Source organism: Erythrolamprus reginae, chromosome Z (genome assembly GCF_031021105.1).
Source record: "Erythrolamprus reginae isolate rEryReg1 chromosome Z, rEryReg1.hap1, whole genome shotgun sequence".
NCBI classification, from domain to species: Eukaryota; Metazoa; Chordata; class Lepidosauria; order Squamata; family Dipsadidae; genus Erythrolamprus; species Erythrolamprus reginae.
Genome location: NC_091963.1, coordinates 134,728,179 through 134,743,876, shown reverse-complemented (window position 1 = coordinate 134,743,876; position 15,698 = coordinate 134,728,179). Strand labels below are relative to the sequence as shown.

The 15,698-nt window shown below is 43.2% G+C and overlaps 1 protein-coding gene across 1 annotated transcript in view; it reads left to right on the top strand.

Annotated features, from left to right (window-relative positions):
- CORO1A (coronin 1A) overlaps nucleotides 1–15,698 on the top strand; it is a 30,313-nt gene that overhangs the window by 825 nt on the left and 13,790 nt on the right. Inside the window, exons 2-6 of the mRNA XM_070727567.1 lie at nucleotides 620–822; nucleotides 4,155–4,277; nucleotides 9,336–9,465; nucleotides 9,561–9,745; nucleotides 14,977–15,096. Of these exons, the coding sequence (XP_070583668.1) occupies nucleotides 620–822; nucleotides 4,155–4,277; nucleotides 9,336–9,465; nucleotides 9,561–9,745; nucleotides 14,977–15,096 (761 nt within the window). The remainder of the gene's footprint in view (nucleotides 1–619; nucleotides 823–4,154; nucleotides 4,278–9,335; nucleotides 9,466–9,560; nucleotides 9,746–14,976; nucleotides 15,097–15,698) is intronic.

Below are 15,698 nucleotides of genomic sequence, written 5' to 3'. Positions count from 1 at the left end.
GTTAATTTGTAAATAAACCAGCCAGGCTGCATACCCATCTTCTGGGATCATTTGGGGGAGAGGTTGGCCTGTGTAAGACTTGAACACAGCACTTTCCTCAGCTTTACCGTATTCTGACGCGCTCTCCTATTCCGTGGCAAGCATTTGGGCCTTGGAGGGTCTACTCAAGAAGGGGACGTGGGTTGCCCAACTACCTTCTGCAGCTGCATGGCCTTAGAAGCTGCCCCCTGACTACTAAATGTGATGTATGGTTGTGATTGAATTGGTTGATTGATTTTAATGTATTGGGTTTTTAGCTTGTAGTTTTTAACTAGTTAGATTTGTTTGTACATGTTGTTTTATATTGTGAGCTGCCCCGAGTCTTCAGAGAAGGACAGCATACAAATATAATTAATAATAATAATAATAATAATTTTAATCAGAACTTTCTTGACCCCAATTGGTTCTTCTGGGCAGAGATGGAGAGGGCTTAGCGTAGTTGGCAGGTGGCGAAATGAGACTCAGGGCCTGTCATCAAGCTCACATGGGCTCAAGGTTTCAAGAAGGAAATGGTGCTAATGGTGGTGGCTGCATGCTCCCAGCGATGCCTGTAGGGTGTTAACGATGTGCTGTTTTGCAGGAACCATGAGCCGCAAAGTTGTGAGGTCCAGCAAGTTCCGCCACGTCTACGGGCAACCGGTGAAGACTGACCAATGCTATGATGACATCCGGGTTTCTCAAATGACATGGGATGGGAATTTTTGCTCTGTCAACCCCCAATTCTTAGCCATTGTCGTGGAAGCCAGTGGTGGAGGGGCCTTCCTGGTCCTGCCATTGTCCAAGGTGACCTCTCCCACCTTCGTAAACAACAACCGCCCTCTGATTTGACACGTCTTTCAAAGCTTTTCTGGTTTATCTCAGGTCTTCGTCCCAGCCAGCGTTCAAGGCAGCGTCTTGTCAAGGAATCCCACAGAAAAACTGCAAATCTAACTTCTGTTTTCTGACTCTTCCTCTGCTTTTTTTTTTTTGCGGTTTTCTGGGGACTTGCACAGCGTGCAACAAGAAAGGGGGGGGCAGGGATTGGTGGAACTGCTGATTTCTTTTTTACCTTAAATGGTTAGGACCTGTTACGGAAATAAGATGAAAAAAAAAGGGGAAAAAAATGAAGAAGAAGAGGAAGTGGCTTTGGGGGCAGCCGGAGGAGAAAAAGAACCGACATCGGTTGGCAATAATTAAGAGTTATCTTCCTGGCTTCCTCGTGGTGATTCTGGCTTCAGACTAAACTCTGAAGTTTCTTCAATTGTTGATCCCCAAACTCAGCAGTTCCTGGTTCACAACCCTGTGGTCTAACCCAGGCGTCTGCAACCTTGGCAACTTTAAGCCTGGTGGACTTCAACTCCCAGAATTCCCCAGCCAGCAAAGCCAACCCAGAGATCTCCCATCTTGGCAACTTTAAGCCTGGTGGACTTCAACTCCCAGAATTCCCCAGCTGGCAAAGCTCACCTAGAGATCTCCCATCTTGGCAACTTTAAGCCTGGTGGACTTCAACTCCAAGAATTCCCCAGCAAGCCAAGCTAACCCAGAGATCTCCCATCTTGGCAACTTTAAGCCTGGTGGACTTCAACTCCCAGAATTCCCCAGCAAGCCAAGCTAACCCAGAGATCTCCCATCTTGGCAACTTTAAGCCTGGTGGACTTCAACTCCCAAAATTCTGGGAGTTGAAGTCCACCAGGCTTAAAATTATCAAGGTGGAAGACTCCTGGTCTAACCCATTGAAAAATTAAAGTTTGAAAATTAGTTCCTTAAGGTCTCCCATCGTCTGTCAATCTGAGCTTTATATTTGATAGCAGGGGATTGGCTTTCTCTCCTGCTTTCTGTAACACATAACTTCTCTTTCACATAGCCAAGTTGTATGTTTTAAGCATCTCTTTGGGAGGCCACGGTAGCTACATGAAGTTTCCTTCAAATGCAATGACTACCGTTGTTACGATTTACCCTAGCCGTTACATTTTCCCCCTTTCAAAATCAAAGTTTAGATGTAGGTCAAGGCAGTGGGTTGCTTTTCCAGACTTCCTTGGCGAGGATCTTGTGCTTGCCCCTAGGATGTATCTCATGACTCCAGCATGACATGGAGAAAATTAAGAGACAGCGAGAAATAAACAGTGTGGGAAAGGACAGGAGGAGGGCATAGAAGACAGAAAGCATGGAAACCAGGCTGGTGGTCATTAAGATTCCCATTCTTTTCCCATTTGGATAAGTAGCAGTAGATTCAACCCACTGGCCTAATGTTTTCCTTGGATTCCGAGTTGTGAATTCCAACACGATCAGGTCTTGCTTCTTGGAGGCAACGCAGAAAGAGAAGGAACGGGGGAATGAACATTCAAATTGTGGAAATTTCTGAAAGGGTAGAAAATGATTGCAAGGTTTCTCAAGTCTGTTGCTTCCAGGTGCTTTAAGGGCTTTGCCAACCGATTAAAATAAGAAGTAAAATCAAACTAAAAAAAAAAAAATAACCCCACCCACCCAGCCAGCAGCGAATCCTGCTTCCAACTCTCTTAACAGAGATTGATGTTAGTAGAACATTTTCACAAGTGAAAAGTTGTGATTTGCTATGAAAATGATTCAGCATGTTAAAGTGTCGTATAAACGGAGTAGATAAAAATAGGGGCAATCGTAATGCATGTGGACCCAGCTACAGGTTAAAGGCACAGAAACGGTGTCTTGGTGAAAATTTGGCAACACAATTTGTTATTTTCCCTGAATGCAGAGAGATGTGGGATTCTGGGAAGGGGGTGGGTTAGTTGGCACTGTGGAAACAGCGATCTATAAACACGTGCCTGCAAAAGAGCTAATTAAAGAAGGAAAGTGGGGTGGGCGGGAAAAAAAATAAGAAAGAGATGGAAGGATCTTAGCAGTTATAACTGGAAGTAAAAAAAATCCAGATGCCTGGTAGCCATGGATGCTAAAAGTTTGGACTCGCAATTAATCTGCTGCATTATTTTTCTGTTTTAAACGTTTAACATTTGATGAGATTTCTCTTCCTTATTAATAAACTATTAGGCAGCAACATGGTTAGGCCTTTACCTTGTTCGCTCCCTGCTAGGGGTCTCTCTCTAGTCCCTGGGCCCCTCTGTTTCCCCTCTCCAAATGCAAGTGGGATAATTCAGTGCTAAACTTATGTAAAGCGGAGGTAAAGATTTCTCCTCCAGTTGTGACCGGTTCTGGGAGGTGTTGTTGGTGCCTATCTCTGTTTCAGAGACGAGGAAGCCTGCATTCTCCAAAGCCTGCTTCCAGGGTCATGTGGGTGGTATGATTGTACACATGGGCTCATGGAATGCTGTTATCTTCTCACCGGTGGTACCTATTTATCTACTTGCATTTGCATGCTTTCAAACTACTAGGTGGGTGAGAGCAGGATCAAGAACAGGAACTCACCCTCTCATGTGGTGCTTGTGCCCCAATCTACCAAACGTCCGGTTGGCAAATACAGAGTCTTAACTTCTGGGCTACCATGTACTTGATCCATGCTGACTTCGGCACTCTAAAATTCTGAAGACAGACCTATTTCAGAGCGATTGATCTGAGTAATGGGTGGGTCCCTGTGTTTTGTTTTATAAACCAGGGTTTGGGGTTTTGTGTGAAGCTACCCTTTCTATCTCTCATCTGCTGGTAGAGACAGTGAAAATTAAAGAGATTGGATCAGGATGATGCTGGTCAGTTTGTACTTGTGATAGGCCTTAAAACTCTGAAGGCATTCCTCCAATTCTGGATGTTTATCTCAAGAAGGTTGGGGGAAATGAACATGGTCAGTCTATTGCTTGCTCTACACCAGAGGTCTTCAAACATGGCAACTTTAAGACCTGTGAACGTCAACTGCCAGAATTCTCTATGCTGGCTGGGGAATTCTGGGAGTTGAAGTCCATAAGTCTTAAAGTTGCAAAGTTTGGGGACCCCTGCTCTACCCTGATTACCTGCATTGATTCAATGAGCCCGGGAATAATTGGATCTCCTGGTTCTCATCATATGGCTTTTTATGGGTCACGTTCTCAAAATGAAACATCTGTTTTAATGGAGTACAGGAAAAAAGCACAAATACTGGAAAGTAAAAGTTTCCATTTGAAATAAACCTCTGATGCATTAAAACTCACATTCTCTCTATCTCCCTATTTTTGCAGACTGGTCGCTTGGATAAGGCCCACCCTGTGGTCTCAGGCCACACAGCTCCTGTGTTAGACATAGAGTGGTGCCCCCACAATGACCATATTATTGCCAGCACATCTGAGGACTGCACTGTTATGGTAAGTGGTCAAATGAATAAAAGGAAGGAGAGGGAAGGAACTGGGTTCAGGGCAGTGAAGGGCTACCAAAATTTTTACCAACGCACTGTGGGTGTGGCTTATGCAGGATGCCCTGCATTTTTTTTCAACATCTTTCAGTGCAAATTGGGTGCTCTGGGGTGGAGCTCCATATTTTGCTACCCCACTGTGTTCCACCCCGTCTGGGCAGCAGCCCACCCCTGGTCCTACAGAAAATAGCTTCATAGTTGTGAAGGCAAAATGTAGAATAATGCAAAATGATTTAGCTTTACTAGATAAATGGTCAAAGCAATGGAAACTGCAGTTTAATGTTTCCAAATGTAAAATAATGCACTTGGGGAAAAGGAATCCTCAATCTGAGTATTGCATTGGCAGTTCTGTGTTAGCAAAAACTTCAGAAGAGAAGGATTTAGGGGTAGTGATTTCTGACAGTCTCAAAATGGGTGAGCAGTGTGGTCGGGCAGTAGGAAAAGCAAGTAGGATGCTTGGCTGCATAGCTAGAGGTATAACAAGCAGGAAGAGGGAGATTGTGATCCCCTTATATAGAGCGCTGGTGAGACCACATTAGGAATACTGTGTTCAGTTCTGGAGACCTCACCTACAAAAAGATATTGACAAAATTGAACGGGTCCAAAGACGGGCTACAAGAATGGTGGAAGGTCTTAAGCATAAAATGTATCAGGAAAGACTTAATGAACTCAATCTGTATGGTCTGGAGGACAGAAGGAAAAGGGGGGACATGATCGAAACATTTAAATATGTTAAAGGGTTAAATAAGGTCCAGGAGGGAAGTGTTTTTAATAGGAAAGTGAACACAAAAACAAGGGGACAGAATCTGAAGTTAGTTGGGTGCAAGATCAAAGGCAACATGAGAAAATATTATTTTACTGAAAGAGTAGTAGATCCTTTGAACAAACTTCCAGCAGATCTGGTGGGTAAATCCACAGTAACTGAATTTAAACATGCCTGAGATAAACATATATCCATCCTAAGATAAAATACAGGAAATAGTATAAGGGCAGACTAGATGGACCATGAGGTCTTTTTCTGCCGTCAGTCTTCTATGTTTCTATGTTTTGTGCACAGATTTATTTATTTTTTTTAAAGCAGCACGCTCTCCAGAACTCTTTAGGATTTGGGACTAAACCAAGGGTGGGTTCTGACTTACCTCGCTGACAGTTTGCTTCGTCCTGCACCACCTGGGCATGCGTGCCACACGGCTATGCCCCATGTGCGAGCGCCAGTAGTGGGCTGCTACTGGCACGGTAGAGGATGGCGCACCAGTAGCGAACGCTGCACTACATGCTCAGCTTCGGTTCGCTTGTGTGCGCACGTGTGCGTCCCAACATATGTTTTTGTGCACACGTGCAAAAGCAAATCTCGCAAAGGGAATGCGTGCATGAGATTTCAACAATTTTTTGCTTCTGCGCATGCGCGGAAGCAATTTTTTTTTGCTAAAATCTCTCTCTTGCGCGCATCCCCTTGCAAGATTTCAGTGCATTTTTTCTTCCTGTGCATGTGCAAAACCACACTGGGACACACATCCACGCATGCAAGAGAACTGAAGCACACTGATAGTGGCGGTAATGGGAATCCGACCCTGACGAGCGCACATGCAGTGCTATAAACCCAGCTTCTGCACATGCACAGAAATGAAAAACAAGAATGCAGTGCCTATGGCGGCGTCAACAGAATGAGTTCAGTTATAAGTCCAGGGGGAAATTATGAGCAGGGGGAAATTCCCGCTACTGATTCTATAGAACTAATAATAATAAACATTTATTTATAATGCCCTTTTAACAAAGGGCATAACAGCAAGCCATATACAGTAGTCCCTCGCTATATCGCGCTTCACCTACTGCGGCTTCACTTCATTGCGGGTTTTCAAGAAATATTAATGAGAAAAATCATTCGCGGATCTTCGCTGGTTCGCGGGTTTCTGAGGAAGTCGATCGGCAGATTTAAACAGCCCGCGGAACTCGATCGGCAGGTTTTTCAAAAAAAAAATATCTAAAATTGTAAATACTGTATTTAAATACTGTATCTAAAATAAATACTGTGTGGGAAGGGTTTATAAACACTTAAAACAATGAAAACTTACCAAACAATTACAATATAAATACTTAAATAAGTACCATCAGTCGATAAATTCCCCATCGCGGATTTCACCTATCGCGCCGGGTCTGGAACGTAACACCCGCGATAGGTGAGGTCTTACTGTACAACAAAGATAGACGGTAGCCAATACAAACACTTAGCTAAAACACATCTAATAAAACCACAAACCTTGTTAAAACCATTCCCAACCCCTCCAGTGTCCTCCCCTCTTGCTGATCCCTAAAACAAGGATGTCTCAATCTGCCTATAATGCCTTGCGGAAATAGAGAAGCTCTAAAACAGGGATCTCCAAACCTGGCCGCTTTAAGACTTTTGGACTTCAACTCCCAGAATTCCCCAGCCAGAATAGCTGGCTGGAGAATTCTGGGAGTTGAAGTCCACAAGTCTTAAAAAGTTACCAAGTTTGAAGACCTCTGCTCTAACGGAAGACTGTTCCACAGACATGGAGCCAGATCTTGAAAGGGCCGCAATTTTAATGTTGTTGTATGTGTCTATGGGGCAGTCAACTGAATAAAGGGAGAACTGGTCCGAACCAGCAGGAATCCACCTTTGGACTAAACTCTTGTCACCCTGGGCCACCAACTTTTAAACTAGGGTTTATTAGAGTTGTGCTCCAACTCCAATGCATCTGGAGAACATTGTTTGTTAGCCCTCATCCAACCTGCCATCTTGTTTCTTTGAGTAGTAGTTCCCCCCATGATACACCCAGCCACCTCAATTCTTACAACTGGCAGATAACGATTCTTGCTGGGAGTTGAAGTCCAGATATCTTCAAGTTGCCAAGGTTGGGAAACACTGACCTTGAGGAGTCTGAGAGGGCAAAGAGCAGTGAATTGTGGAGAAAATGAATGACATATAGACAAGGACGCTTAAAGAAGTATCAAATGAAGGGAAACTTTATCCGAATGGGAGAATTTGGATGGCAGACAAACAGGGTCATCTGAGGATCTTTTACCATCAGAGTTTGCCTTTGGTGCTCCAGAGTCACTTGCATGCGATCTGTTCTCTGCAATATTTCAAGGTATCGAACTAGATCACCCCCAAAATATTAAAGAAAATTAAAGTCCTAGTGGACAACCATTTAAATATGAGACAGCCGTGTGCAGAAGCTGCCAAAAAAGCCAACACAGTTCTAGGCTGCATTAGAATCAAGGTCACACGAAGTGTTAGTACCATTTTATAAGGCCTTGTTAAAGCCACATTTGGAATACTGCATTCAGTTTTGGTCACCGCGATGCAAAAAGGATATTGAGACTCTAGAAAAAGTGCAGAGAAGAGCAACAAAGATGATTAGGGGACTAGAGGCTAAAACATATGAAGAATGGTTGCAGGAACTGGACATGTCTAGTTTAATGAAAGGAAGGACCAGGGGAGACATGATAGCAGTGTTCCAATATCTCGGGGTTGCCACAAAGAAGAGCGAGTCAACCTATTCTCCAAAGCACCTGAGGAGTAGAACAAGAGGCAATGGGTGGAAATTAAACAAGGAGAGAAGCAACTTAGAACTAAGAAGAAATTTCCTGACAGAACAATTAATCAGTGGAACAGCTTGCCTCCAGAAGTTGTGAATGCTCCAATACTGGAAGTTTTTAAGAAGATATTGATAACCATCTGTCTGAAGTAGTGGAGGGTTTTCTTCCTAAGCAGGGGGTTGGACTAGTCACTAGAAGACCTTCAAGATCCCTTCCAACTCTGTTGTTGTTATTATTATTATTATATACTTGATCAGGGTACAAGGCATGATGTGTGTTATTTGCTCCACAATATCACAATAAAAGTGCCTTCCCCCCATATCCTTCCTTCCGAATGTCCCTCTTTTATTTATTTATTTATTCAATTTATTTATTCAATTTTTATGCCCCCCTTCTCCTTAGACTCAGGGCGGCTTACAACATGTTAGCAATCGCACTTCTTAACAGAGCCAGCATATTGCCCTCACAATCCGGGTCCTCATTTTACCCACCTTGGAAGGATGGAAGGTTGAGTCAACCTTGAGCCGGTGATGAGATTTGAACCGCTGACCTACACATCTACAGTCAGCTTCAGTGGCCTGCAGTACAGCACTCTACCTGCTGTGCCACTCGGCTCTATTTTGTGAGCCAGCAGTAGTGGCAAAAAAAAAAGAAATGTTGCAATTTAGGTAGTCCTCAACTTATGACCACAACTGAGCCCAAACATCTGTTGTTATGTGAGACATTTGTTAAAGAGACAATTAACCAGTGGAACAGCTTGTCTCTAGAAGTTGTGAATGCTCCAACACTGGAAGTTTTAAAGAAGATGTTGGATAGCTATCTGCTGAAGTAGTGTAGGGTTTCCTTCCTAAGCAGGGGTTGGACTAGAAGACCTCCAAGGTCCCTTCCAACTCTGTTTTCATTATTATTAGGTAAGCCCACTCTTGTCTGGGTCGCCTCTAGGACTTGATCACACAGATAGGCAAGTAGGCAGGCAGACATGAGATAACAGAACCCTTTTGGTGAAATAGGGGGCAGTGTCTTTTCTTTCCAGTTCTCTGACAAACTTCTTTACTTATTTATTTATTTTATTTGTTAGATTTCTATGTTGCCCTTCTCGAAGCTACTCAGGGCAGTGTACAACCTTGCAAATAAATATAATATACACGAGAAATCTAATTATTTTAAAAGACATATGCAAAGTTAGTACAAAACTAAAACCCCTTATGCAATCATCCACATTCATCCAATTAAATCATTCATGTCAGCTGGGGACAATCTCGTAACTCACGGCCCCCCATGCATGCCGGCAGAGGTAGGTCTTCAAAGCTTTATGAAAGACCAGGAGGGAGGGGGCAGTATGTATCTTCAGAGGGTGTTCATTTCAGAGGGCTGGGGCCACCACAGAGAAGGCTCCTCCCCTAGGCGGGACCTGGAAAAGGCCAACTCTTTTTGTCTTGTATGTTTTTAGGTCTGGTCAGTGCCTGAAGGTGGTCTTACAAGATCTTTGAATGAACCTCTGGTGACTCTCGAAGGCCACTCTAAAAGGGTGGGGATTGTGACATGGCACCCAACAGCCCAGAATCTCCTGCTGAGTGCAGGTAAGGAAAAACAGGCCCAAAGAGAAGCCCAGGGCAACAACTGCCACCTGCCACTTTCCTATTCATGAGTCTTGCCTCCTTCCCATCTGCTGCAGGCTGTGACAATGTCGTAAAAGTCTGGGATGTGAGTGTTGGACAAGCGGCCATTTCCTTGGACGAGTTGCACCCAGATGTCATCTACAGTGCAGCCTGGAACCTGGATGGATCTTTGCTTTGCACGGCCTGCAGGGATAAACACGTGCGGCTTTTCGACCCCCGGGCAGGGGGCACCGTTGCAAATGTAGGAAAAACTTTCGCACTCTGGATAGTCTAAAACTGGCAGGTCCAGAAGGAGCTGATATTTTAAAAAATCAGGATGGAAATTAGATCAGTAATTGCCAGTCTTAGCAGATTTGTCTGGTCCCCAAAATGGAGTGCCTGCTGTTTTTCTAATGTTGTTTATTTTTGGCTGTGTTGGCTAATAGGTATTGAAGATCAGCAAGGTGGAGAGCCAAGTTTCAAGTCTGCCATGAATTAATTCAGTGATTTATATTTCAAAGTATACAGTCAGAAGGTTGCAGAAAGGTTGCCGACCCTTACTGTATTTTTCTGACTACAAGACGCACTGGAGTATAAGCTGCACCTTAGTTTTTAGGGAGAAAAATAAGAAAAAAGCTGATTGGGGGTGGGTGGGTGGCCTCCCTGAATACCCTCAATCAGCTGTTCCCAGAGGTGAGCTTTAGCAACAGGTTCATTGGTCGTGATCTCTGTGCCTTGCTTTTTCAGCCTGTGAAACCTCCATTTCAGAGGCTTTTTTCCAACCTGTGAAACCTCTGTTTGAGAGGCGGAGTGGGGTTACAGTCGGTGTATAAGACCCACCCAAATTTTCACCCTCTTTTATGGGAGAAAGATGTGCCTTAGACTCCAAAAAATAGGCTACTCCTTGAGTCTGCGGAGAGGGGCGGCATACAAATCTATTATTATTATTATTATTATTATTATTATTATTATTATTAATAATAATAATAACAACAACAACAACAACAACAACTTCTGAAGTCAGAAGTCCCACAGTAGTTTTGCTTGCTCATTTTCGACCACTTTTTCGGGCTTATGGTCCCACTAGTTCTTTGCCACTGGTAAATGGTAGTTCTGGCACACTGGAACTTGTGCCAGAACTACCATTTACCAGTGGCAAATAACTGGTGGGATCATAAGCCCGAAAAAGTGGTCGAAAATGAGCAAGCAAAACTACTGTGGGACTTCCGACTTCAAACTGACCGAATTCTGAAGCATAACACACCAGACATTGTGATCATGGAGAAAAAGAAGGTATGGATCATCGACATCGCAATCCCAGGAGACAGCAGAATTGAGGCGAAGCAGCTAGAGAAATTAGTGAAATACGAAGATCTAAAAATCGAGCTGCAACGACTCTGGCATAAGCCAGTGAAAGTGGTCCCAGTGGTACTTGGCACGCTGGGCGCAGTACCAAAGGATCTCAGCGGACATTTGAAAACCATTGGAATTGACAAAATCTCCATCTGTCAATTGCAAAAGGCCGTTTTACTGGGATCGGCAAACATAATTCACCGCTACATCACGCAGTCCTAGGTGTTTGGGAAGCGCCCGACTGGTGCTGAAATACGAAATCCAGCATAGTGATCTCGTTTGCTGTGTTGTACTGACATAATAATAATAATCATTATCATTATCATCATCATCATCATAATCATAATCATTATTATTTTGTACCTTCAAATTCACAAGCTACTTTGACTCTGGAGACTTCCATGTTAGCATTTATCCCTAGCATGATCTCAAGTCTTTTGGTCCCCATTTAACCGAAGCATTCATGAGAAAATTTCAGAACATCTGTACAGAAAAATAGAGAGACCTCGCCATAACAAACTAGGGGGGATGGAACAGGCTGAGTAATCACAGAATGCTCATTGACTGGTGCAAAATCTGAAAATTCAACGGGGTAGAGATTGAACTTTGGAGTTGTTTATGTGGAGGCCTTAATAGAAACAGTCTCTACAGATAAACCTTGACTTGCAACATTTGCACAGTGCGTTTGCTAAGCAATGCAGCGGTTAAACAAGTCGTCACATGACTGGGTCCATTTTTTGCTACCATTTTTTGTCACGATTGTTACGCAACTCGTGGGCGTTAAGTAAATCATGCAGCCTTTAAGTGAATCCTGCTTCCCCAATTGACTTTGGTTTTTTGAAGCTGACTGGAAAGATTGCAAATTGCAATCATATGACAGCAAGAGAATGCAACCATTGTAAATGCAAGCTGGTTGCCAAGCCCCAAATTGCAACCACATGATTGCATAGGATGGGGTACAACGGTCATAACTTTGAGGATGAGTCATAAATCACTTTCTCCATGGCCACCATAATTTCAAACTATCATTAAACAATTGTAACTTGAGAACAACCTGTACCACAGTATTTCTTACATGTCTTGGTAAATTATTCCTAATGGAAGTCCTTGACTTATGATTTCTGTTGTTAAGATAGTTGTTAAGTGAGTTTTACTCCATTTCCTTGCCACAGTTGTTAAGTGAATCACTACACCTAAAAGCCACAAAGCATGGTCACATGACCCCAGGACAGTCATACATTTGAATACATTTGAACCTTGTGTATCCAAAATTTGATCATGTGACCATAAGAATGCCACAACAGTTTTAAATGTAAAAAAACCCCCAGTGATAAGTCACCTTTTCAAATGTTGTTTTAACTTTGAATAGTCACTAAACGAATAGTTCAGTTGTGAAATCCAAATGTTTTTACTGCTGGTTCTGTGGGTGTGGCTTGGTGGGCGTGGTGTGGCTTGATGGGAATGGCAGAGGGAGGATACTACAAAATCCCCATTCCCTCCCCACTCTTGGGGAATGATACTGCAAAATCTCATTCCTTCCCCACTCTTGGGGGAAGGATACTGCAAAATCCCCATTCCCTCCCCACTCCTGGGGAAGGATACTGCAAAATTCTCATTCCCTCCCCACTCCTGGGGAAGGATACTGCAAAATTCTCATTCCCTCCCCATTCTGGGGAAGGATACTGCAAAATCCTCATTCCCTCCCCACTCCTGGGGGAAGGATACTGCAAAATTCTCATTCCCTCCCCATTCTGGGGAAGGATACTGCAAAATCCTCATTCCCTCCCCACTCCTGGGGGAAGGATACTGCAAAATCCTCATTCCCTCCCCACTCCTGGGGGAAGGATACTGCAAAATCCTCATTCCTTCCCCACTCCTGGGGGAAGGATACTGCAAAATCCTCATTCCCTCCCCACTCCTGGGGGAAGGATACTGCAAAATCCTCATTCCCTCCCCACTCCTGGGGGAAGGATACTGCAAAATCCCCATTCCCTCCCCACTCCTGGGGGAAGGATACTGCAAAATTCTCATTCCCTCCCCATTCTGGGGCCAGCCAGAAGTGGTATTTGTTGATTCTCCAAACTACTTAAAATTTCCACTACTGGTTCACCAGAACCTATTAGAACCTGCTGGTTTTCACCCTGGAAGAGTTGTAAGATGAGGACTACATGTATTCCTTGTTACTTGCATGCCTGCTTTTAAAGACCATTTTCATTAGTAGGCATCTTCACGTCTTCCCGTTTGATTTGGAGAAATGTTTCCTTTTGTTCAGACAGTATTCCCCTCTCCACTCAATATTGATTTGAGCAAATGGGATGTTTTCTTCTGGGAGAGAAGGTTGGAAAATGACCCAACAATCTTCTCTGTATCGTTCCAATTTTAGTATATGTGCTGCTGATGCAAGAGAAGGAGTAAGAAGGTAGTAGAGAAAAGATATTGAGAAAGAGGTGGGGGGGGGGAGTGTAAATAGGAGAATAACAGACTGATGAATAGAAGTATAAAATAGGTGCAATATAAGATATTGATTTAAGTATGGATAAAAATGTATAATTGTGTATATTATTGATATATTCTAATTGATATGTATGTGAAAATTGTGGAGAATTTTTAAAAATATATATTATATTATATATGCGGAGAGGGGTGGCATGCAAATCTAATAAATAAATAAATCTGTGTCACATGTTTTGGCTGAATTAAGGGAGACTAGGATAGATCTATTTCGACCTTACGTTGGCCTCATCAGCTAGCCATACCCTCACTGGGACTTGAACCTGCAACCTGGCCTTGTAAGGCAGAGAATTAACCTCTAGGCTACAGTATCCAATGTCACACATTTTTGCTGAATTTGAAAATTAAGGGAGACTAGGATAGATCTATTATATATAGATCTAGATCTATTATATACAGCTAAAAAAACATTTGACACACACACACACATATATTACAAGGCAAAGGTTGCAGGTTCAAGTCCCAGTGGGTATGGCTAGCTGATGAGGCCAAAATAAGGCCGAAATAGATCTATCCTAGTCTCCCTTAATTTTCAAATTCAGCTTAAACATGTGACATATATATATATATATATTATATATATACATTTTACAACAGCACGAAGCTTGGAACTGCAGCCTGATGATGGTGAATGCTTCCCATGTACGGTAAGTTTCAGAGATTTCTGGTGACATTTTGATGAGGTCCACTCGTCATCTTCAGGCTGGTGCTTTTGTCCTTGTGTTCACTTTAGCACAAGGACAAAAGCACCAGCCTGAAGATGACGAGTGGGACCTCATCAAAACGTCACCAGAAATCTCTGAAACTTACAGGGGAAGAAACCCAAATATGCCAAGACCTTCATATACATACATACATATGTGTGTGTGTGTGTGTTTTGTGTCGAATCACCCTGGTATATTGAAGGAGCATCACAGCTTCCTTTTTGCCTCTCGGCCCAACCCAGGGCCATTTACAAGGCAGTTAATTTATTCATAGCCGACAAACTATATTCTGTAAGTGTCACATGTTTTTGCTGAATTTAAAATTAGGGGAGACTATGATAGATCTATTTCGGCCTTGCTCTGGCCTCATCAGCTAGCCATACCCTCTCCCTGGGATTCGAACTTGCAGGGAAGGGTTATATGTTTTTTCTACTCTCCCTTAATTTTAAATTCAGCAAAAACATGTGACACATACAGAATATAGTTTGTCAACTATGAATACTAACTACCTTGTAAGTGGCCTTGGGTTGGGCCGAGAGGCAAAAAGGAAGCTGTGATGCTCCTTCAGTATACCAGGGTGATTCGACAGAAAAAACATATAACCCTTCCCTGGTACAAAGCTGAAGGGATTAGATACTGTAGCGTAGAGGTTAATTCTCTGCCTTACAAGGCAAAGGCTGCAAGTTCAAATCTCAGGGAGAGGGTATGGCTAGCTGATGAGGCCAAAACAAGGCCGAAATAGATCTATCCTAGTCTCCCTTAATTTTAAATTCAGCAAAAACATGTGACACATACATATATAAAGAAAATGACCCAACAAAATTGGATGGTTTCTGAAAAAGTAGGCAAGACCTAGTCATTCAGTTGTGGTCAACCTTCCCTCTGCTCTTGCAAGTCTCATTTTCTCTCATTTTCTCACCCTCAGGAATTGCCCCGTGCCCACGAGGGGTCTCGTCCTGTTCGAGCCACGACTGTGAAGGATGGGAAGCTTTTCACAACAGGTTTCAGCCGCATGAGTGAGCGACAGGTGGCCCTGTGGGATTTGGTGAGCAGAGAGTGTGGAAGACACCCTCACAGGTGGCATTTGGGCAACACCTCCCAAAGATTTGAATTGGTAGAGGCCACCGGATATTCAAGTGACTTGAAAAATGGCGGCGCTTACCATTCAAATAAGGCCAGTGAGAAAAAATAAGGGCAAGGATATTGCCAAAGATATTCTTGCGTTGAAAAAGAAGGTTGCAAGAAAGCCCATTTCAACATCAAACTCCTCCCCCTTGTGCATATCGTAATCCTTCTGCAAAAAAAAAAAATTAATTTCTTAAAGAATACAAAGTAGGCACAAAGACATTGCAAGAGTAAATTCACCTCTCTGAATTAACAAAATACACTACATCTATCTGAAATTTAAATCATAGGGGACATAATAAGAAACTTTGTCAGAGAGAATGCAAACCTCTGTTATGACCTATCCCCCCTTCCTTCCTTCCTTCCTTCCTTCCTTCCTTCCTTCCTTCCTTCCTTCCTTCCTTCCTTCCTTCCTCCCTCTTTTCCTTCCTTCCTTCCTTTCTCCCTCCCTCCATCCCTCCCTTTCTTCCTTCCTTCCTTCCTTTCTTCCCCCCTCCCTTCCTTCTCTTGAGTTTTCCTTCC